Source organism: Pseudonaja textilis, chromosome 1 (genome assembly GCF_049901715.1).
Source record: "Pseudonaja textilis isolate UNSWEBS1 chromosome 1, rPseTex1.2, whole genome shotgun sequence".
Lineage (NCBI taxonomy): Eukaryota > Metazoa > Chordata > Lepidosauria > Squamata > Elapidae > Pseudonaja > Pseudonaja textilis.
The window spans coordinates 18,397,228-18,418,782 of NC_141990.1; the positions used below are offsets into that span (position 1 = coordinate 18,397,228).

Genomic DNA, 21,555 nt, shown 5'->3' on the forward strand with positions numbered 1-21,555 from the left:
ATTCAAACACACACACACTGATGAGGTAGATTGTTTTTCATTCTCAGGTGCCATTGGTCTGCCAGTGTGCAGAATTCAAGAATGAAGAAAGTGCGTGTGAGAGAATGTGTAGGCGGTGAGGGGGGGATTTCTTGCTTTCACGCTATCTAAAATAGTCCCTGTGAGGCTGGATTAATGGAAGTTAAGAGGAGGTGGGAAGCTTTAGGGTTAGAGCAGTTTTTCCCAGCCTTAGCAATTTAAAAATGTATGGATTTCAACTCCAGAATTCCTCAGCCAGCATGCTGGCTAAGGGATTCTGGGAGCTGAACTTCATGTATGTTAAAAGTAGCCAAGATGGAGAAGCACTGGGTGAAAGCAACCTTCCCAGCAAAAGTCTGTACAGATTCTTAGTCATCCAGGTCATGGTTGTTCCAAAAGTGCTTTTTCAGGAGGCAACTGGACTTTCTTGGGTTCTTTTTCTTTCTTTGAAGACGTTTTGCTTCTCATCCAAGAAGCTTCTTCAGCTCTGACAGGAAACACTTGGAAGTTATCTCTGTCCTCAGGGTCACCTGAGTAGATGAACACCCTTTGAATGATGTGGGAGTAAGAATGGATTTCCAGGGGGAAAAATACTGCAGACTACAGGAACTATTTGCCCTACTCAGGTGACCCTGAGGACACAGATAAAACTCCAAGTATTTCAGTGACCTTCTAAAAGGATGCAAATGATCAGCTGTCTGCAAGGAGTATAAATCCTTCCATTCCCCACTATCCTGTCAGAGCGGAAGAAGCTTCTTGGATGAGAAGTAAAATGTCTTCAAATAAAAAAAAACAAGTCCAGTTGTCTCCTGAAAAAGTACCTTTGGGACAACCTTCCCAGCAGTTTTTCACGGTCCCAGAGATTGCTCCGTAACTTTTTTGAACTGTGGAATTGCAGAGATAAGTTAGATAGATGTTGGGTAAAATTGGTGCATTGAGTCCCACCAGTGATGTCCCACCATCATACAATCTGCGATTCTCAGAAACGGAAAAATGACTGGGCGGGGGAGATTCCAGATTGGGGAAGATTGGTGTATAAAGAAATTAATCTGGATTAATTTGCATTAAAATACAACCTTCATATATTTCTCTATCGTGCCAAGTTTCATGTCTTTTACATGATGAGAGAAGGGTGCCCTGGCACTATTTTTCCCTCTTCCTGGTGTGGCTTGGCAGACGTCCCTTGGGAGAACATCAAAAATCTTCCACTTAATCCTGCAAGAAGCAGAAATGAACTTTGGACCTTGGCCAGGTTACAGGAAGAAAGATCAAAAGCCAGGACTCTGCGTACCACCTGCCTTACTGACCCTGCCAACACTGGCTCCATTCTTCTTCCTTTTACTAACAGGTGAGTAATCCCCTCCTTTTCCTCCTTTTCAGCTTATTATTATGCCATCCATAGTTATGAAATTAGATAGCATACAGATGACTGTAAATGGACAAATACAGGCAGTCCTTGATTTATTACCATGATTGAGACCAGAATTTCCAGAACATTGTACCCATATTCGGTCGCTACTATATAAAAAAGATGTTGAGAAATCAAATTCAAATTGTTAGTCACCTTCTCATCCCCTTGCTTTTCTTGTTGCTTTCAAGATTAGAAGACAGATTTCCATTTCTACTTTTATATGAAATTCCCAAATGCAGTATCTTTATTTAGAACTGGGGCAAGTTAGCTACTGTGGAAATGTTTATGCAAATCTCAAGCATCTAATCTGTGTTTCATGATCTTGAATAGGCACAGAACCGTAAACCTAATTCTCTTCCCCAAAGAATGTAGAACTCAAATGTTGGGGGCTTGATGATGGAACTGGGCACTTGATGTACCTGTATGGCAGATCATGAGGACTTAGAAAGAGGATGAATGATGTGCAAGAGCCTTTTCCTCCTATGGTACTGTAGCTATGGTAGACTTTGGTTCCCCAAATTCCAGTGAAAGGTTAATCAAATGCAATTGTACGCCAGTATCTGGTTCTTCTCCATGTAGATGTTATTGCTTCCTGCCCACCAAACAGCTGTTGGGAAGACTGTGGGAGAGCAGTCTTTCTTGGCTAAAATAGAGGAGAAAATACTACTCTTATCTTAATAGCAAGAAGTTTTAGAAACTGAAAAAGCAGGTGTGTATGTGTCCTTGAATTAGACAGCATTTGCTGTTCTCCAACCGTGGCCTGAAGTTTTTCTTGAGCTCAGCACAACCAGAAGACTGTGAAATTCTAGTCTTGCCTCAGTCATGAAAGCCAGTGAGCCCAACTCAGCTCACAGAGGTGCTGTTGTGGGCAAAAGAATATCATTATGTTTGCTGCCTTGAGATACTTAAAATGTTAAAAATGAATACATAAATGCACTGGAGGAAAATATGTTGCTCAGTCTTGGCACTAGGCCAGAAGTGATGGATGTTTGCCTAAATCCCCTTTTTGCAGCCATAGAGCCGCCTCTCACCATCATTGCAATAAATGATAGCATAATTTCTTACCCACATTAAGCTCAGAACAAAACATGAAAAAGATAGCATAAGCTACAAAGTAAGAAAATCACAGTTAGAAAGGGAAAAAAAATCCTAATATATCTTTGGAAACCCTAGCCTCACACATTTTCTGGCATTTATGCCTCCCTCCCACAATAATAAACCTAGTCCTTGACTGTGAAAAGATTACCTAGTCCTTTGTTTTTTAAACTTAACAAGATGCAGCAGAATAACAGAGTTGGACGGGACCCTTGGAGGTCTTCTACTCCAACCCCCTGCTCAAGCAGGAGGCCCTATACCATTTCAGACAAGTGGCTGTCCAGTATCTTTTTAAAAGCCTCCAGTGATGGAGCACCCACAATATCTGGAGGCAAGCCATTTCTCTAGTTGATTATTCAGTCAGGAAATTTTTCCTTAATTCTAGGTTGGTTCTCTCCTAAATTAGTTTCCATCCATTGCTTTTTGTCTTGCCTTCAGATGCCATGAAGAATAGGCTGACTCCAGGGGTGAGATTCTACCAGTTCTCACCTATTCACTAGAACCAGTTAACATTCTAAGCAGTTCAGAGAACCGGTTGTTAGAAGAAATTACTGGCCTAATCCGGTAAGGAAGGCAGGAAGGAAACATTCTGGTGTTGCTTACAGAAACTGCCTCTCCGTTAACCCTTATTACATTCTTGGCAGGACTAGACTTCCTGTCTCTGGAACATCTCTGGAGGTTTTTTCCCTCCTTTGCTGGTACTTTGCTTGTGTGGAATGACCATTCAAAGTTACAATGGCACTGAAAAAAGTGACTTATGACCCTTTTTCACACTTACAACTGTTGCAGCATCCCCACAGTCATGAGAGGCCAGGGGAGGAGATGCATGTCTTGATGTGAGTGATATTGAGTTGGCCACACCCAGCCAATAACATGACCACCAAGCCATGCCCACCCAGTCACATGACCACCAAGCCATGCCCATCATCTAAGCCACACCCACAGAACCGTTAGTTAAAAATTTGAATCCCACCCCTGGCTGACTCCCTCTTCTTTGTGGCAGCCCACCAAATATTGAAACACTGCTATCATGTCGCCCCCTAGTCCTGATTTTCATTAAACTAGACATAACCAATTCCTGCAACCATTTTTCGTATTCCCTGAAATATGAACGGTTCCCTCAAGGTCATCTTTTCCCCCATATATGCATACATACATAGTTGTGTGGATTTCATCTCCCAGAAATCCCAACTCAATCTTGTTGCTTTCCACTGCGCTTTCCCTGTCATCCTACAGCATGGGGATTCTGGAATGTGAGTTATTAGAATCCTAGAGGTGGAAGGGAACTCCAAGCTGGTAAGACTGCTTGGTGGAGGATTTGCTAAAGAATTTTAGACAAATAGTTATACAGCCTGTTGCAAGTCTTGGCACACCTGAAAGTCAGCAGATGGAAAAGGTTATCCAGGTTCAATTTCCTGATGTGGGGATATGATTGAATTTGCATGAACTTATATTATTCTTTTATTGTTGCAGCTGGCAGCACTGGGGCTGCACCGATGACCGTTCCAGGTGAGACTCTTTTATATGGAGATGCATATAGAATTTTAAGGCTCTTCCATATCTCGCCTCTGTGCTGATTTAACATCAATACCATCCCCTTCCAGCTCTGTTTCCTACTATATCATTCTTTCAGCAGCTGATTTTCTTCCTCCTTTCCTGAAGGGCAGCTAACATAGCAAGCTTTCTATTTTAATATTTGCAACCTGGGACTCCCCAGTTTTGTTGGTGCGTATGTGTGTGTGTGAATGTGCCATTTGCTATTTCTTAGAACTCTAAGAAAATCTATTTCCCCTCTACTTGTTTTAAGGCCCTTATTAGATTTCACAGGAAACTTTTATCAATAAATTCCGTGTTAAGTCCTTCTGCCAGTTTACCAATATAATGGCTAAAATTCAGCACAACTTGATATCCCATAATCCATCAATTACATTTTGTCAATTTCTTAACCTGTACGGGTTTAGTTGGAAGCTCAGGAATTTTGATCAAATGAATAAAAGCTAGTTTATCTATATAGATGCCAATTAGGAAATAGTTACAGTAATTCAAAGTAAAATACGTTTCATCAAAATAAATGCTTGACTTGTGCACTTAAAGCTCAGCCTGATAAACAGGTATTAAAATAGCATTCTTATGGCCCTTTATCTTGAAATTGGGCTTAGAATAGAAAGCTCAACTTAGCAAGAATTGACCCTTAACAAGAAAGTGATGGTTCATTACATCTGAGCGCCCAACTTATTCATAATGGACATAATGTACACCTAAAGTTAGCAGGTGTCTGCTAGGCATCATAGCAGTGCCTGCAATACAGCTGTGGTGGCACAATGGTTAGAATGAAATATTGCTGGTTAACTCTCTGACTGCCAGCAGTTCGATTCTGACTGGCTCAGCCTTAAGGTCAGTAAAATAAGGACCCAGGTTGTTGGGGGCAATGTGCTGACTCTGTAAACCACTTAGAGAGTGCTTGGATCATGCCCAGTATTTCCTAGTCGAACCACAGAAAACTACAATGATCTAATACATATCGATTTTACAGAAGACAATACTGAAAAAACACTACGCAATCTAAAACCATCTCTATCTATTGGACCAGATGGAATATGTGCCCACTTCTTAAAAAAGCTATCCACTGCCATAGCCAAACCTCTAAGCATAATCTTTGAAAAATCTTTCAGGACCAGCTCTTTGCCTAACCTATGGTCACAAGCCACTGTCATCCCCATCTTCAAAAAGGGAGACCCCAGCCTAGTTGAAAATTACAGACCAATCTTCTTATCTGCATCACCTGTAAAGTCATGGAATCAATTATTAACCAATCCATTATCCTACACTTAGAGACAAACAACCTACTCTCTATTAAACAATTTGCTTTTAGGAAAAAACTATCCTGTAATCTGGAACTCTTACACTGCAAAAACATATGGACTATACAACTTGATCAGGGCAAAACAATAGACACAATCTACATAGACTTCTGTAAAGCCTTTGATTCAGTGGTACACGACAAACTACTCCTAAAATTAAAATCTTATGGTATCTCTGGACAACTGCATAACTGGATAGAAGCACTCCTGTCAAACAGACAACAAATGGTCAAAATTGGGAGCATCCTATCTAATTCTGTACCTGTCAAGAGTGGTATCCCCCAAGGCAGTGTTCTAGGACCAACTCTTTTCATATTCTACATAAATGACCTCTGTGATCATATCAAGAGCATCTATGTTCTCTTCGCTGATGATGTAAAGCTATTCAACACCACAGACAATACTGCTACCCTTCAAAAAGACCTCGAATATGTATCAGAATAGTCAAACAAATGGCAACTTCAAATCTCAACAAATAAATGCTCTGTCCTACATATTGGCAAAAAAATCAGAAAATAAAATACAGGCTGAATAGTCAAGACCTTGTTGATGACCCAAACTCTGTCAAGGATCTTGGAGTACTCATCTCAAATGACCTAAGCGCTAGAGCCCACTGTAACTAAATAGCCAAAAAGGCGTTAAGAGTTGTTAACCTAATCTTACATAGCTTTTTCTCTGGTAGTATTACACTACTAACTAGAGCATACAAAACATTTGCTAGACCAATACTCGAATACAGCTCATCAGTCTGGATCCTACATTACGTATCTGATATTAACACAGTTGAGAAAGTCCAAAAATATTTCACAAGAAGAGTTCTCCGCTCCTCTACTCGTTGCAGAATACCTTATGCCACCAGACTCGAAATTCTAGACCTAGAAAACCTACAACTACCCTGCCTTCAGTCCGATCTAAGTATAGCATATAAAATCATACATTGCAATGACTTACCTGTCAATTAATACTTCAGCTTCAACCATAACAACACAAGAGCAAACAACAGATGCAAACTCAAGGTTAATCACACCAAACTTGATTGCAGGAAATACAACTTCAGCAACAGAGTGGTCAATGTCTGGAATACTCTACCTGACTCTGTGGCTTTTTCCCCAAACCCCCAAAACTTTAACCTTAGACTGTCTACTATTGACCTCATCCCTTTCCTAAGAGGTCTGTAGGGGGCATGCATAAGCGCACCAATGTGCCTACCCTCCCTGTCCTATTGTTTCTTTTATTTATTTATTTATTTATTTATTTTTCTTATATTTATTTATTTATTCTTATGTGTATCCATGTATTCATAACTATGTTTTTACTTATACCTATTATCTTATAAGCAATGGACAAATAAAAATAAATAAATAAATAAACTATGAAGCTGAATATAAGTCTAAGTGCTATTGCTAACAGCTGGACATAAAAGCAGGAGCCAATGATGCTCAATTGCATATCCCAAAAATTCTCTTTCAAGAATTTGTACTTTAAGCTCTGGTTGGGCACCAGAACATGTGGGTAGTTTCCTCCCAGTTGATGGTTGCCATCTCTTGAGGTTTGGAAATTGTAAAGGCCCAGACCCAAGGCCAGCTGAGAGAATGCTTCAAGGGACAAGTTGAATGTAGGAAACCATCAAGCTGAAACTAGAAATTATATGTGAGCCTAAGAAAGCAGAGTTGCAAGGTGAGAGCCAGAGAGCATGCCTGAGAATTATAATATAGCAGGTTATAATTGATAATAGATGTGGTGCAGTCTGGAGGGTGAGGCCAAACCAGAGAAACCATCTCTCAATGAAAATACTCCATCTGTAGTCCCAAAGGTGCTTTTTTCAAAGGGCAACTAGATTTTTGGTTTTTCCTTGAAGAAGTTTTGCTTCTCATCCAAAAAGCTTTTTCAATTCTGACTGAATGGTGGAGAATGGAAGGATTTAATTCTCCGCCATTCGGTCAGAACTGAAGAAGCTTCTTGGATTGAGGAGCAAAATGTCTTCAAGGAAAAACACACACAAAAAGTCCAGTCATTTTTTGAAAAAAGCACCTTTGGCATAACCATGACCTGGATGACTTAAACTCTCCATAGACCCCCTGTCTGTGGAGTTCCAATAGTTTACCTGAAGAAATAGTGATCCACAAAGTTTGGGATTGATGGCTCTAATCCTAGCAGCCGCCCTAATTGTTTCCCTTGGTGGACTGAGTACAAGAAGAATTTGCACTTTTACTGGGCTATAGCTCCATTCCAGATACATTTTCATTTTAGCAGACCTACTTTCCCTTAGTTCAGTGCCTCAGGGTGCAATATAACCCTTTACATTCTTGAATGACCATCCCTAAAGATTTGAATGGATGCCTCAAAAACCATGAGCTGCTCCCAGTTGAACTATTAGTTGAATGGACTCAAAAGGGAGATATCTTCAGCATGCAGAGAATAATTATATCAACTGTATTTTATAAATAGGATAGGCAAAATATCCTGTCACAGAATATTCCAATCCTGAAATTTGTTTTGATGTCCAGCTACTTTCAGAAGACTCAGACTGGCCCATTTTGAATTGGGAAGTTCCATGGTAGAAATTTGTTCCCACGCTTTAGTTATTACTGTCTATTTAAATAAAATACAATTTTTGTCATGGCCCCACTTAATTTCTTGATGCCGATCCAGTGTACCTTTTGGATTTTGAATTCCGATATGTAAAATTATCCCCAGATGATTTGCCTGACCCTACCCTAGTTGCTCACTGGCCATGATGCAGCTGTTTCTCCCCCGCTGAAGTCCTTCTTCTGGAGTTTTTCAAGACAGTAGCTCTGCCCTTTTCTTTCCAGAGGTACGGCTGGTCAATGGACGCACCCGGTGCCAGGGACGGGTGGAGATCTTCTACAACAACACCTGGGGCACAGTGTGTGACGACGACTGGGACATTGTGGATGCCAACGTGGTGTGCCGCCAACTCGGTTGTAGCCATGCCATCGGCATGCCACCGGCCCTTTCTTTTGGCAGAGGGCAAGGACCCATTTTTCTAGACAATGTGGACTGCAAAGGAAGAGAGGCAGCCCTCAGTGAATGCAGCAGCCGTGGATGGGGCATCCACAACTGCTACCACTATGAAGATGTGGCCGTCATGTGTAATGGTACAAAGGTTTGGGACTGATGGATTGCAGTGGTGCTGGGAAAGGGATTGGTGTCGAAGTAGATCAGTGGTGGGATTCAAATTGTTTTACTACCGGTTCTATGGGTGTGGCTTGGTGGACATGGCAGGGGAAGGATAGTATAAAATCCCATTCCCTCTCCACTCCTGGGGGAAGGTTACTTCAAAATACCCATTCCCTCCCCACCCCACTAACCTGCTTTCCAGCTCCGTTCTCCTGTCTACGGCAACAAAAGAAGACCCAGCCAATCAGCTGGGACTTGGAAGGCAGAGAATAGATGGGGGTGGGGGCCAATCAGAGGTGGTATTTGCCGGTTCTCCAAACTAGTCAAAATTTCTACTACCAGTTCTCCAGAACTGGTCAGAACCTACTGAATACCACCTCTGGGATTAGTGTCAAAATTTGCAAGATGATGGCGCAAAGCCTACTTCTTTATGTCTTTGTGCACTTAACGTGCCAAAAGTTTAGGTCTCTGATTATGATCCTGCACTGGTCATCTTGCAAATTTTGACAACCTCCCCCTGACGCCCTCCCCACGCCCCCCCAGTGGTGGGATTCTTTTTTTTTTTTTTTACTACCGGTTCTGTGGACATGGCTTGTTGGATGTAGCATGGGAAGGATAGTGTAAAGTCTCCAGTCAGAGGTGGTATTTGCCGGTTCTGTGAACTACTCAAAATTTCCGGTTCTCCAGAACTGGTCAAAACTTGCTGAATACCACCTCTGCTGCCCCCACCATGTCACTAGTGTGGACAGTTGTGACCTAGTTTCATTTTTTTCTGCTCCATCCTTATCTTTTCTTCGACTTGTGAGAAAGGCAATGACTTGTTTCACAGATTGTGCTAAGCCATAATAGAGTTGCAAGCAAGCTTGGCATAGCACAACATGTGAATCCAAACACTGCACTTTTTAAGCCACAGTTTCTATCTTGGCACAATATGCAGATTTATACACTTGTAGTAGTTTATTTAATTCAAGGAAGTTCAGATGTTTTCTTTAAAAGGTATTAGGGGTTTTTTTTTTTTTAGATTTGCCTCTGTTTGGTCAAAAGGCTTGTGCGTTGAGTCTTGATGTTTGAAGACTGGAATTAGCTAAATGCAAATCATTTTCCTCGTAACCAAGAACAGTTACCCTCCAATCTGATTCATTTGTTTATTGATCCAACATTCGTGGTAGGTTTCAGGTGTCTTTCCATTAGGAGATCATGGTGCTGAGTGCAGGTAGTCCTTGACTTATCACAGTTCATTTAATAACCATTTGAAGTCACCACCGCACTGAAAAAAAAAGCGACTTAGGACCCCTTTTCACCCTTACGACCATTGCAGTCTCCCCATCCAAAATTCAGTTGCTTAGCAAACGGTTCATATTTATGACTGTCGCAGGGGTCATGTGGTTCCCTTTTTGCAACCTTCTGACAAGCAAAGTCAATGGGGAAGCCAGATTCACTTAACAACCGTTTTATTAACTTAACAATTGCAGTGCTTCACTTAACAATTGTGGTATGAAAGATCATCAAATGGGGCAAAATTCACTTAATAGCTGTCTTGGTTAGCCAAAGGAATTGTGGTCGTAACTCTAGGACTATTTGTATAGAGTCCTCCCCCCAGGGGTGGGATTCTACTGGTTCTGTCTGGCTCTGTAGAACCGGTAGTCTGAAGAGCAGCAGACATAGAACCGGTTCTATGTCTGCTGCTGTTTTGGCCCACCCGCCTGCCCGGGCTCTTACCTGACCTTTATTTCCTGCTTTTTCAACCTCAGCTGCTGTGCGAAGCACAGCTGCGGTTAAAAAAGCAGGAAAAAAGTGCTTTTTCAAACGCTGCTTCCCTGCACGCAGTGCTGTTCAGCTGTCCGGGCAGCAAGCTGGCAAAGATTTACACGCGTATAAGGAAGCACATTGTAAATCACTGAACTGGTAGTTAGCCCTGTCAGATCTCCCCTGCTACCTCCCCCTGTTTTTTTGGAAATCCCATAGACAATCCGAAAGAACCAACATTTTAGGCTGAGAAATAATCCTTAGCCTTAAGTTATCCAGGCAAACTCCACAGCTGAGTGAGATTTGAATCTTCTCCTCTGTCTTCTTCTGCAAAAAAAATGCAGCATGTGTAGTCGGAGGCCACATGCAGCCCACCAGCTTCCGTTTGGTGCTCCTAAAGCCCCTCCCCATTGGGCATAATCTAGTAGAAATGGATCAATAATTAAAAAATATATAAATCCAGAAATTACACATTATTCTAGTCGTGTTTGAAAGCCAGAACAGGTAGAGGCTTTACTATATCCCTTGAAATATATCCCTCGACCTACAGCATTGGGGCTAGAATTTCTGTCAGGGAACAAGCTGGTTATTAAATACAATCCTTGTTGCCACGGTTGTTAGGTGAATCGCAGTTAAGCAAATCCAGCTTCCTCCATTGACTTGGCTTAGCGAGAAGCTGGTTGGGAAGGTTGCGAATGGCAACTACATGTTTCCAGGACACTGTAACCATCGGAAATACATGCCAGTTGCCAAGCAACCAGATTTTGATCATGTGACACTGGAAATGCTGCAACAATTGTAAGTTCAAGAAGTAAATAAGGAGAAAGTTTCAGACCGGGAGAGCAATCAACCAAGGGAACAGAAGTTGCCTCCGGAAGTTGTGGGAGCTTCATCACTGGAAGCTTTCAAGAAGAGACTGGGCTGCCATCTGTCAGAAATGGGGTAGGGCAGTGATGGCTAACCTTTTTCCTCGTTGCATGCCAAAAGTGTGCGTGCATGCCTGCACCCATAATGTAATGCACACAACCCCCCTGCCTCCTGTACATGTATGCGCGACCCCTGCACACGTACTGCACACCCCTGCGCATGTGTGCATGACCCTACCACATGCGCCCCGCCCCAATCAGCTGGTTGGCAGGGGCCCGTACGCATGCACAGTGGGTCTTTTCCAGGCAACCTCTCGCATGCCAGCAGAAATGCCTCTGCATGCCACTTCTGGCACAGATGCGATAGGTTCGCCATCACAGGTGTACGGTCCCCTGCTTGGGCAAGGGACTGGACTAGATGACCTACGAGGTCCCTTCCCACTCTGTTCATCTGTTACTCATAAGTCACGTTTTTCAATGCCATAGTTATTTCAAACAGTTGCTAAACAATGGGTTGTAAATTGAGGACTACCTGTATCCCAGTCACCACCAGAAACACCATACTTTGCAATATGCCGTAATGTGGATTTCATTTTGGCTCAGTGTATTATAGGAATCTGGTCTGTCTCTTTAAGCCAGATCTTCAGCAGATAATCCTCTGTTCGTTTCAAAGCTGGAGAGAGGTCAGAGCATAAGGTATCAGCTTTGGGCTCTTTTGCCAGGGAAAAGTTTGGTGATTTCACCATTTTTGCAATTTCAGTCAAGAAGTGTTTGGCGCTCTATTAGTCCCAAAGCTGTATTTTCCTAACCACCTCTTAAAAGAACTTGCATTAAACTAGGACTTGCCTTCTCATTAGGGAATCAGGAAGAGTTTGGTAGCATATTCTCCAAGTATGAAATGTCATTCAAAGATATATGATGCACAGGGGTGGGATTCAATTTTTTTAACAACCGGTTCTGTGGACGTGGCTTGGTTGGTGGGCATGGCTTGGTGGTCATGTTATTGGCTGGGTGTGGGCAACTCAATATCACTCACATCGAGGCACCCATCTCCTCACCTGGCCTCTCATGACTGTGGGGATGCTGCAACAGTTTTAAGTGTGAAAAATGGCCATAAGTCACTTTTTTCAGTGCCATTGTAACTTTGAATGGTCACTCCATACAAGCAAAGTACCAGCAAAGGAGGAGGGGAAAAACTCCAAAGAAGGTCCTGAGACAAGAAGTCTAGTCCTGCCAAGAATGTAATAAGGATTAACGGAGAGGCAGTTACTGTAAGCAACACCAGAATGTTTCCTTCCTGCCTTCCTTAAAGGATTAGGCCAGTAATTTCTTCTAACAACTGGTTCTCCGAACTGCTTAGAATGTTAACAACCAGTTCTAGCAAACAGATGTGAACCTGTAGAATCCCACCCCTGACGATGCAGTTCAGGAAAGTTTATGCCTTTTAATAAAATTTGTTAGTCAGAAAAAGATGCTATCGGTCTCCTGTTTTTTGCTCTCATTCAAGGAAGTGCACCGGGTTCAATCTGGGCTTTCATCAATTAATAGATAAAAAAGAGGAAGGCTTGATTAAAAGAGTGGCTGAGTAATAGTAGCTTTAGAAGCAAAAGAGAATTCTATGTTCAGAGCATTTTTAAACAGCTGCTTTGAGTAGACCAGGGACAGTTGTAGTGCAAAAGGAGATCAGAAGACACTAAACTGATCAGGACAGCTGGCACAGTATGGAGCAGGCACAGTATGGAGCGGACACAATGTGTTGGGCTGATTGCATGTAGAGAGAAACACTGGCGTTGTGAGTATAACTTTTATAAGAAAATATTCTTGAGGCTGGTGCATGTGTGAAAGAAACATAATGGTAAGCTTGCTTTTGGTGCTGAGGAGAGCCAGTTTGTTTAGGGGTTGAAGGCATCAGTACTGCCTACAAGTTAAGAGTCCATAATGTGCTTGCCTCCCTTTTATAAGCACAGCATCTGATCTGCACAGGTCAGAGAGAGAAGAGAAAGGGATGGACTTGGAGATGAAGGAAGTGATGAAAATCTTAAAAGGAAGTGGATTACAAAGCAAGTTTTTTCAGATAAGGAAAGGAATTCAGAATTCAGAATCCTTCTATATCTAGTGGTCAGTAGTCACTATCTGTTTTAGAGAATTGACGACAGCAAGATAATTTTTTTCAGAGAGGAAGAAATATGTGAAGAACCTAGTGGCACCTTGAGATATATCTCCAGACAATATGTGATATGAGCATCACATTATCTACCCCTGAAATACAAGATATGTCCATTTAAAGTCTGGATGTCACCAAAATAAATAGTAATAGTAACCTTGCCTATGGATTGAATACTATTTCTAAGGGGAGCATATAGCTGATCTTCTTCTTCTTCTTCTTCTTCTTCTTCTTCTTCTTCTTCTTCTTCTTCTTCTTCTTCTTCTTCTTCTTCTTCTTCTTCTTCTTCTTCTTCTTCTTCTTCTTCTTCTTCTTTCTTCTTCCTCTTCCTCTTCCTCTTCCTCTTCCTCTTCCTCTTTCCTCCTCCTCCTCCCTCCCCCACTCTTCTTCTTCTGGCTTTTTTTTACATCAATCTTCCCCAGCTGGTGTCTTTCAGATGAACTAAGACTAGAGCTTCTTAAAATATATCTGAAGGGCACAAGTTTGGGAAGGTTGTGTAAATTCATCAAGTCAACCAACTATAATTTAAAATAGAAGCTGTAGGGTCATTATGGTGCTCTCTTGAGTTTGTTGGTTTTCTTGCAAACATTTCATTACCATACTGGGTAACACCACCAGTGCTAACAAATAGGATAGAAGTTATAAAACATTGCCCGTACAGAAGAGCTGGGGGCGTGGCACACAGCCATAGTGTTGATATAATTGTTCTATAGTTTTCTTGATCTTCATGCATCTATTTTTTCTGTCTTTGTAGAACTGCTACCCACGCAATCAGCAAAAGACCCTGCCAGCAAAACAACCACATCCCCATTAAAAGATAAGAAAAGTAAGTGCTTTCTAGATTTACTTAAGAAATCATCTTTAGCTGGCTTGTTTATTTATTTTTGCAAGCGCATCACTGGAAAAGGAAGGAAAGGATATTTGTCTCAAGGGCCTTATAACCTAACAGGTAGCATATGGTGGACAGCATCTGAAAGAGGGGAAAATAGAAAGCAGGGGAAAGTATTCATTTATTTCAGATTTATTTACTTAAGCTCTGATAGAGTGGTGTCTGGTAGCTACAATAACTTTTTACTACAGGTACTCAATAGCCATTGCAATTTTCTGCTTTGTTCGTGGAATTTTATAGCACGGGATGAGAGAGTTCAAGTCTTCCATTCACTATTGGCTTTTTTGGTTTTTTTTTATTCTTATTAGAAAAAGTCAACCATAGCAGAGGAGAAGATTGAAACATTGCATAATAGCGGCCTCTTAATAATGGGTTTTCTCTTCCAGATCTTCTTGTTTTTTTTTTCTCTTTTAGTAGACATTTCTGCCTCTTCCATAAAAAGAACTCTGTCATGCCCCTGGTGGAGACTGACTCTGAGGGAGAGGGGGAACAGCCACAGGGAGTGGAAGTGTAGCTCCGGAGGTTATAGAGGAGGCTGGGGAAGGGCAGAGGCCAGCTGAGCAGTCAGAGGAGGACCCAGGCCCATTCCCTCTCCATCCTAGGGAGGAGAAGATAAGGGAGAAAAGTGGTTTACGCGGGAGGAGAGGGCCTTGATCCTCTTCATGGGCTGCAGCTGTGACAACTGGAGAAGAGGACTGACATGCGTTCGGGCCAGTGCTGGAAACGCAGCGTGGAAATATCTCTAGTTTATTGTTCCTCTCTGAGTTTGGCGTCCTTTCCAGTGTGTATTCTGATATCTGTGGATGTCTTCAGGTCCTTGGTTTGTGTTGTTTTTTTACTCTTTATAATTTAAACGGCATTTCCTCCTCCTTGTAACTGCTTGCATGGGAGTTTTTTGTCTCCAGTCAAGAATATTTGGAGCTTGGAAGCAAAGTGAAGGAATAAAAGGGGCTTCACCTGTTTTTTTGTGATTGTGTTTATTTTGTATTCCACCCTGGGTTATCACAAGCTCATTTTTTCTCTCAAAAGCGATAAACAGAGCAAGGCAGATGGTTGGGTGATCCTCTGGTCTCTTTCAGGTAATGGGAGAATCCGGCTGGTGAACGGGGCTAACGCCTGCCAAGGCCGAGTGGAGATATTCTACAAAGGAAACTGGGGCACTGTGTGTGATGATGAGTGGGAGCTGCATGATGCCAATGTGGTGTGCAAGCAGATGGACTGTGGCCATGCAGTAGCCTACAGGACCAACGCCTACTTCGGCTACGGCACTGGGCGGATCCTCCTGGATAATGTGAATTGCGATGGAAACGAGCCCCAACTCTCAGCCTGTTTCAGCCTCGGTTGGGGCATCCATAACTGTGGTCACCATGAAGATGCTGGGGTCATCTGCTCTGGTGAGCAAGTTGGAAAAGATGCCTCAACCACCTAGACAAGGCAGGCAGCTCCCAGAGAGATTTTCAACTGTATAATTAGCGTAACATACCATAATCATAACATACAGTGGTGGGGTTCAAATTTTTTTACTACCGGTTTCTGTGGGCGTGGCTTGGTGGGCATGGCAAGGAAAGGATACTGTAAAATCTCCAGTCAGAGGTGGTATTGGCCGGTTCTCTGAACTACTCAAAATTTCCACTACCGGTTCTCCAGAACTGGTCAGAACCTGCTGAATACTGCCTCTGATAACATAACCCTAACATAATGAAGGGTGATTCCCCGTTAAGAGAATGAGCGCATGCAGGGAGACGTATTTGAGAGAAGTGTTTGAATAATACACACAGAGTACACAGATACACTGTACAGTAAATGTAGGTTTTTACTTCCAGAAAGGTTTAAGCAAAAGTACAAAATAAGCAATCCAAAGTCATTCACAAGTAAAATCAGTCAGTTTTCATCCAGGGATAATCCAAATATCAAATTCCAGTGTCAAAAACAATTCGGTATCAGACTTACATTAAATCCAGTAATATCAGTCAATTAGAAGAAATGGAGGAACGGCAATATTTTCCAACAGAAGGAAACAAAGATACACTCACACTCTCTTCTGAGACTCAGACTAGACTAAACAACCCAGGTTTCTGGCTTCCTCTTATGGCTGTTTGAGAAACCACACCCAATTGCATGCTCTTGCATTCCCTTAAAGATATAGTGCTAAAATGTTTATCCTGGTTTATATATTTCTAACCCAAATACCTGTTAGGTGACTTATATTCCTAACAAAGGGGATGTGTAAACTGTAAACATGGCCAAACTTGGAAGATTCTGTTCTCTTCTTTGAATGACTTTGACTTTGTTGTAGATGTACTACAAGTGGCCTGACCTTGACTCCAACCTTGGAACTGCTGTCTTTAATTAAAACAGGGTGACATTGATTGAAATATTTTGTGGGGAGTGGGGGTGGGGAGGAGAGACTAGGCAATCATCAATGGAAGCTGAAATAGGAAAGTAAGTAGATTTTGGTTCTGTTGATACAGGTGGTCCTTGACTTACGACCACAAATTTCTGTTGCTAAGCAAGACGTTTGTTACGTGAGGCGTTGCCCCATTTTACGAACTTTCTTGCCACAGTTGTTAAGTGAATCACTGCAGCTATTAAGTTAATAAGGAGCCTCTGTGGTGCAGTGATTAGAGTGCAGCACTGCAAGCTACTTCTGCTGCCTGCTGACAGCCTACAATTTGGCAATTCAAATCCCACCAAGCTCAAGGTTGACTCAGCCTTCCATCCTTCCGAGGTGGGTAAAATGAAGACTCAGATTGTTGGGGGCAAGAGGCTGACTCTGTAAACTGCTTAGAGAGGGCTGTAAAGCACTGTGAAGCGGTATATAAGTCTAAGTGCTATTGCTAATAACACAGTTGTTCAGTGAATCTGGCTTCCCCATTGCCTTTGCTTGTCAGAAGGTCACCAAAGATAGTCTCATTGCCCTGGGACACTGTAGCCATCATAAATGAGTCAGTTGCCATGCATCCGAATTGTGATCAGGTGGCCATGGGGATGCTGCATTGGTCACAAGTGTGAAAAATGGTCATAAGTCACTTTTTTTCAGTGCCGTTGTAACCTTGAACGGCCACTAAATGAACTATGGTAAGTCAAGGACTGCATGTAACATGCTGATGATTTTAACATTAGTTCATGAAGAACTAGTAGAAGACCAGACTACAATGGCAGCCTGTGTGTCCTTGAGAACTTTGTTCTTTAAGAAAACATGTGAATGCAGCTTTGGCGTAAGGAGAAAGCTCAAAGAAGCTTAAATGTCCTTTGCTTCACCCAACAAGGAACAGTGTGCAAACAGAACTCCTAATTAGATTAATGCAGCTATGAGGCTCTAAAGCTATATAGTTTAAATATAGATATAAAGCTATATCTCCCCGGGGAATGAGTTGAAATAAGTAAACCTCTAAACACAAACTAAGTTCAGCTTTGCCAGTTTGGGAATTCTGGAAATGACAATCCCAAATCATTTGGGCGTGTTTCATGGCCTAGAGTCAGAGCTCTCATCTCACAATCAGGAGGCTGTGAGTTCGATCCTAGGTAGAGGCTAATATTTGAAATAGACTCTCCTGCTCAAGCAGGGGGTTGGACTAGATGACTTCCAAGGTCCCTTCCAACTCCGTTATTCTATGTTAAATGGAGTGCTAAACTTATGTTTTACCGACAAAGAAATAAAGGTAGACTAGTATAGATCAATTTCAAGCTATTTAGCTCTCATCAGCTAGCTATAACCTTCTGCGATTCAAACCTGGGCTCGGGTTTGAATCCCAAAGGGTGTGGCCAGCTGAGGAGAGCTAAATAGCTTGAAATAGATATATACTAGTCTCCCTTTATTTCTTTGTCGGTAAATCATAAAATTAACACAAAATTAGTTTGTTGTGAAAGCGACTGCCTATGAAGGCTCCTGGATTGGGGCTGAAAGGTGAAAGTGGAAGCAGTATGCTCCTTCCCATAATTGGGTAGACCAGGTTGCCCTGATAGACTGGTCTCACTGGAAAAAACTCACGTGGAGGGTAGGACCCTATTTTCTACTAAGGGCTGAATGTGGGGAGCAGCAGATCGCTCACTCCGAATGGCTCCCTGTGCAGCTCCAGCAGGCCATGTTTATAATCCTCATGGTGGCCTAAATCTATCTGGAGAATAATGCTCTGGCAAAATGGAAAGGTTTAACATGTGATGAAAATGAAAACATAGAATTTGTCCAGGGCATTCTTGAAGGAAGAAGATTCACGAGATGGAATGCAACAGTACAAAAGAACTCATGTTTGGTTCTTGCCTTCTATGATGAGGAAGTTCTTTTACTACTTCTAAGAAAGTTAGATCTAGATAAGGCTTCCGTGGCAGACATTCAAAGACAAAAATGGGAATAGCAGCCCTTGAACTGTCACGATCTCAAGTCAAATCAGGGGTTTGTGACTCAAAAAAAATCTGTGTTTTGAACTAGGCATAGAAATGACAGTGGATATATTCTCACCGCAGAGCTTCCCATAATTAGCAAAGATGTATTCAATTAACCCAGTTTTCTGGATTCACATGACCTATTGAGCCAGGCATTGATCACACAACTGGATTCACCCAACTTGCTGGCTAAAGATGTGGTTAGTTATTTTGTGTAATTTCGTTCGGCATGCAGACATCTATTACAAGATTTCCAGAGGCTCAATTGAAGGACATCAACCTTCCTCATCCTTCTTTGCCTTTTTCCTGATTTTTAGAATTATTAGAAATAATTGAAGTACCCATCAATTGCTTTTCATTTAATATTTTTTTAATGAGCAGATATAGTTCACCAGAAATTGATCGATGGAGTTAACTCCTCAGCAGACAACAAAATCTGTTGCTGGCACCTTTATTTGGCATGGCCAACCTTTCTTACTATTGTGTCTCAACAGGGCTAGGGACAACCACCACCATTATGCCAATCACCACATTAGTGGTAGAGGACTATAAAGAATCATTCACAGATACAGTCACAGGTAAGAGGGACCACTGTAATTCCACTCTCCATAAATCACAAAATTTGAGGCGAGGGAATGTGAGCTAAATTAAATTTAATTTAGTGTGGCTCTTGTGTCTTTCCATGCTGTGGGAGGAAGAAGCTTTAGACTTTAGAGCAGGGGTGTCCAACCTTGGCAACTTTAAGACTTGTGGACTTCAACTCCCAGAATTCCTCAGCCAGCCAGTTGAAGTCCACAAGTCTTAAAGTTGCCAAGGTTGGACACTCCTGCTTTAGAGCATTATACCTGGGCATCCTATTGAGGAAGGCTACCAAAACTAGGCCAGATATGCTACCAGTGATGTACTGAAAAATGAAACAGGCAGATTACAGGAAAGCTAACTCTTGGACCCAGGGTCACCTTTGACCTCTGAGCAGACTGCCAAAGGTTATATTCTAAGAAGTAAAGGGAACCAGGGGTTTCTGTCGGGATGGTTTTAAAAAGTTGGGGGCTTTGAAAATGTGATCTTATTTTTTTTTTTTTACCCACTATCCCTCCAACATCCTTACAGATGCCCTGACAGGTAAAGAATTAGGTAGAACTTAGAGCAAATCTAAATTTTATCTTTATTGTTTAATTTTATTTTTAGCCCTTGGAAGGATTAACAATTACAATTTGGTGGCAATTTGGAAGGAACTGTGGGCCTCCCCCAAGTTCTGGGGGACAGTGTATGAGCTCTCTGGCTTCAGTGTTTGGGGCTAGAGGGTTGTTTCTGTTGTCTCTTTTGCATTGCGGATATGTCCACATCAGGATTATTATTACTATTTCAGGGAGGGCTTTTGAAGAGCTTGATCAAGTCGTGGCAAAACTCAGATGCTCTTCCCTAAAGATTGAGACACAACTCTGGGGGTCTATTGAGAACCTAGTGATTTGCTAAGGCAATGCTTAGAAAATCATTATCAGTTCTGGGCATCATAATTTCAGAAGAACATTGAAAAGTGGAAAGGGCTTAGACTGGATAACTTGAACTGGTGGGAGATTTGAAACTCAAGTTTCAAAGGGGGCAAGATTGAAGGAATTGGGGAATGCTGGATCTGGACAAGCAACCATTAAGAGGAGATATGTATTTTATTCTATTAATACGTTTAGATCAGTGGTTCTCAACCTGTGGGTTGCAACACCTTTGGGGATCGAATGACCCTTTCACAGGGGTTTCTTAAGACTATCGGAAAACACATATTTTTGATGGTCTTAGGAACTGAGCCATATGGTTGGGGGTCACCACAACATGAGGAGCTATATTAAAGGGTCGTGGCATTAGGAAGGTTGAGAAGCACTGGTTTAGATAATAATCAATGAGCTCAATAATCCCCGTTGTCAGTAGATAAGAGCCCAACAATTTAAACTTGGATAAAGGGATTAAACGTAAGAAAATGTTTTTTTTTAATAATATCCTTGCATTTGATCATGGATCCAGCAGCCTTGCCTTCAGGCTGAACCTCTTCCGTGTAAGTTTTTAAACAGAGGCTAGAAGGCTACTGTAGTTGTGGATTTTCTTCATGACAAGAGAGATTAGATTGTCTTTTTCTTTCCCATTCTGTGATTCTATAAACTGGGTTTAAACAACAGAGAATAGCCCACCTTCCTAACATTCATTTCACATAGATATCAGGGTGGGAATGCGCTCACAGTTGAATGTCTTTGCAGTCACCGAGGATACAATTCAACCCACCTCTGAAACTGAGATGGCAATGACTTCAGCCCTTCTTATGTTGGAAAAAAGAAGTAAGTTTTAAGCCCTGGATGCTATGCAAATATTATAGTGCAAATTATAATGCAAATATTGATCAGACACAAGTGGCCCTTTTAATTTTCACATTTCTGGGGGGGGTAGGGTGTGTGTGTGTGATTAATCCTGGAAAAGTAGAAGTTCTCCAATACTTTTTTTTTCAAGCCAAGGGGAAGTATTTCCTCACGATGACTGAATTAAAGCAAGGGAACCCAGCTGTGGTATCTATGGGGAAGGAAAGTTAACAAAATTAAGACAGGTAGAACAAGAGTAGGAGATGAGATAAGGAAGGTAAGACAAGAAGCCAAGAGTGGAAGCTTGCCAGAGGGAGATCCAATCTGGAAATAAGGAGGGAATTCCTGACAATGAGAACTTTTAAATCAGTGGAACACCTGGTAGAATTGTGGGTGCTCCATCACAGGATGTTTTCAAGAAAAGACTGGATAACCATTTGTCCCAAATAGCTGTGGTGGCACAGTTTTAGCATGCAGTACTGTGGGTTAATTCTGCTGACTGCCGCCTGACTGCAATTTGGCAGTTCAAATCCCACCAGGCTCAAGGTCGACAGCCTTCCACCCTTCTGAGGTCAGTAAAATGGGGACCCCGATTGTTGGGGGCAATAGACTGACTCTGCAAACCGCCTAGAGAGGGCT

At 42.0% G+C, this 21,555-nt stretch overlaps 1 protein-coding gene across 1 annotated transcript in view; it reads left to right on the forward strand.

Moving 5' to 3' along the window:
• Positions 1–1,125: 1,125 nt before the first annotated feature.
• SSC4D (scavenger receptor cysteine rich family member with 4 domains) overlaps positions 1,126–21,555 on the forward strand; it is a 34,990-nt gene continuing 14,560 nt past the window's right edge. Inside the window, exons 1-7 of the mRNA XM_087927070.1 lie at positions 1,126–1,366; positions 3,998–4,033; positions 8,199–8,504; positions 14,057–14,128; positions 15,271–15,585; positions 19,069–19,152; positions 20,821–20,898. Coding sequence (XP_087783196.1) covers positions 1,249–1,366; positions 3,998–4,033; positions 8,199–8,504; positions 14,057–14,128; positions 15,271–15,585; positions 19,069–19,152; positions 20,821–20,898 — 1,009 coding nt within the window. The 5' untranslated portion in view covers positions 1,126–1,248. The remainder of the gene's footprint in view (positions 1,367–3,997; positions 4,034–8,198; positions 8,505–14,056; positions 14,129–15,270; positions 15,586–19,068; positions 19,153–20,820; positions 20,899–21,555) is intronic.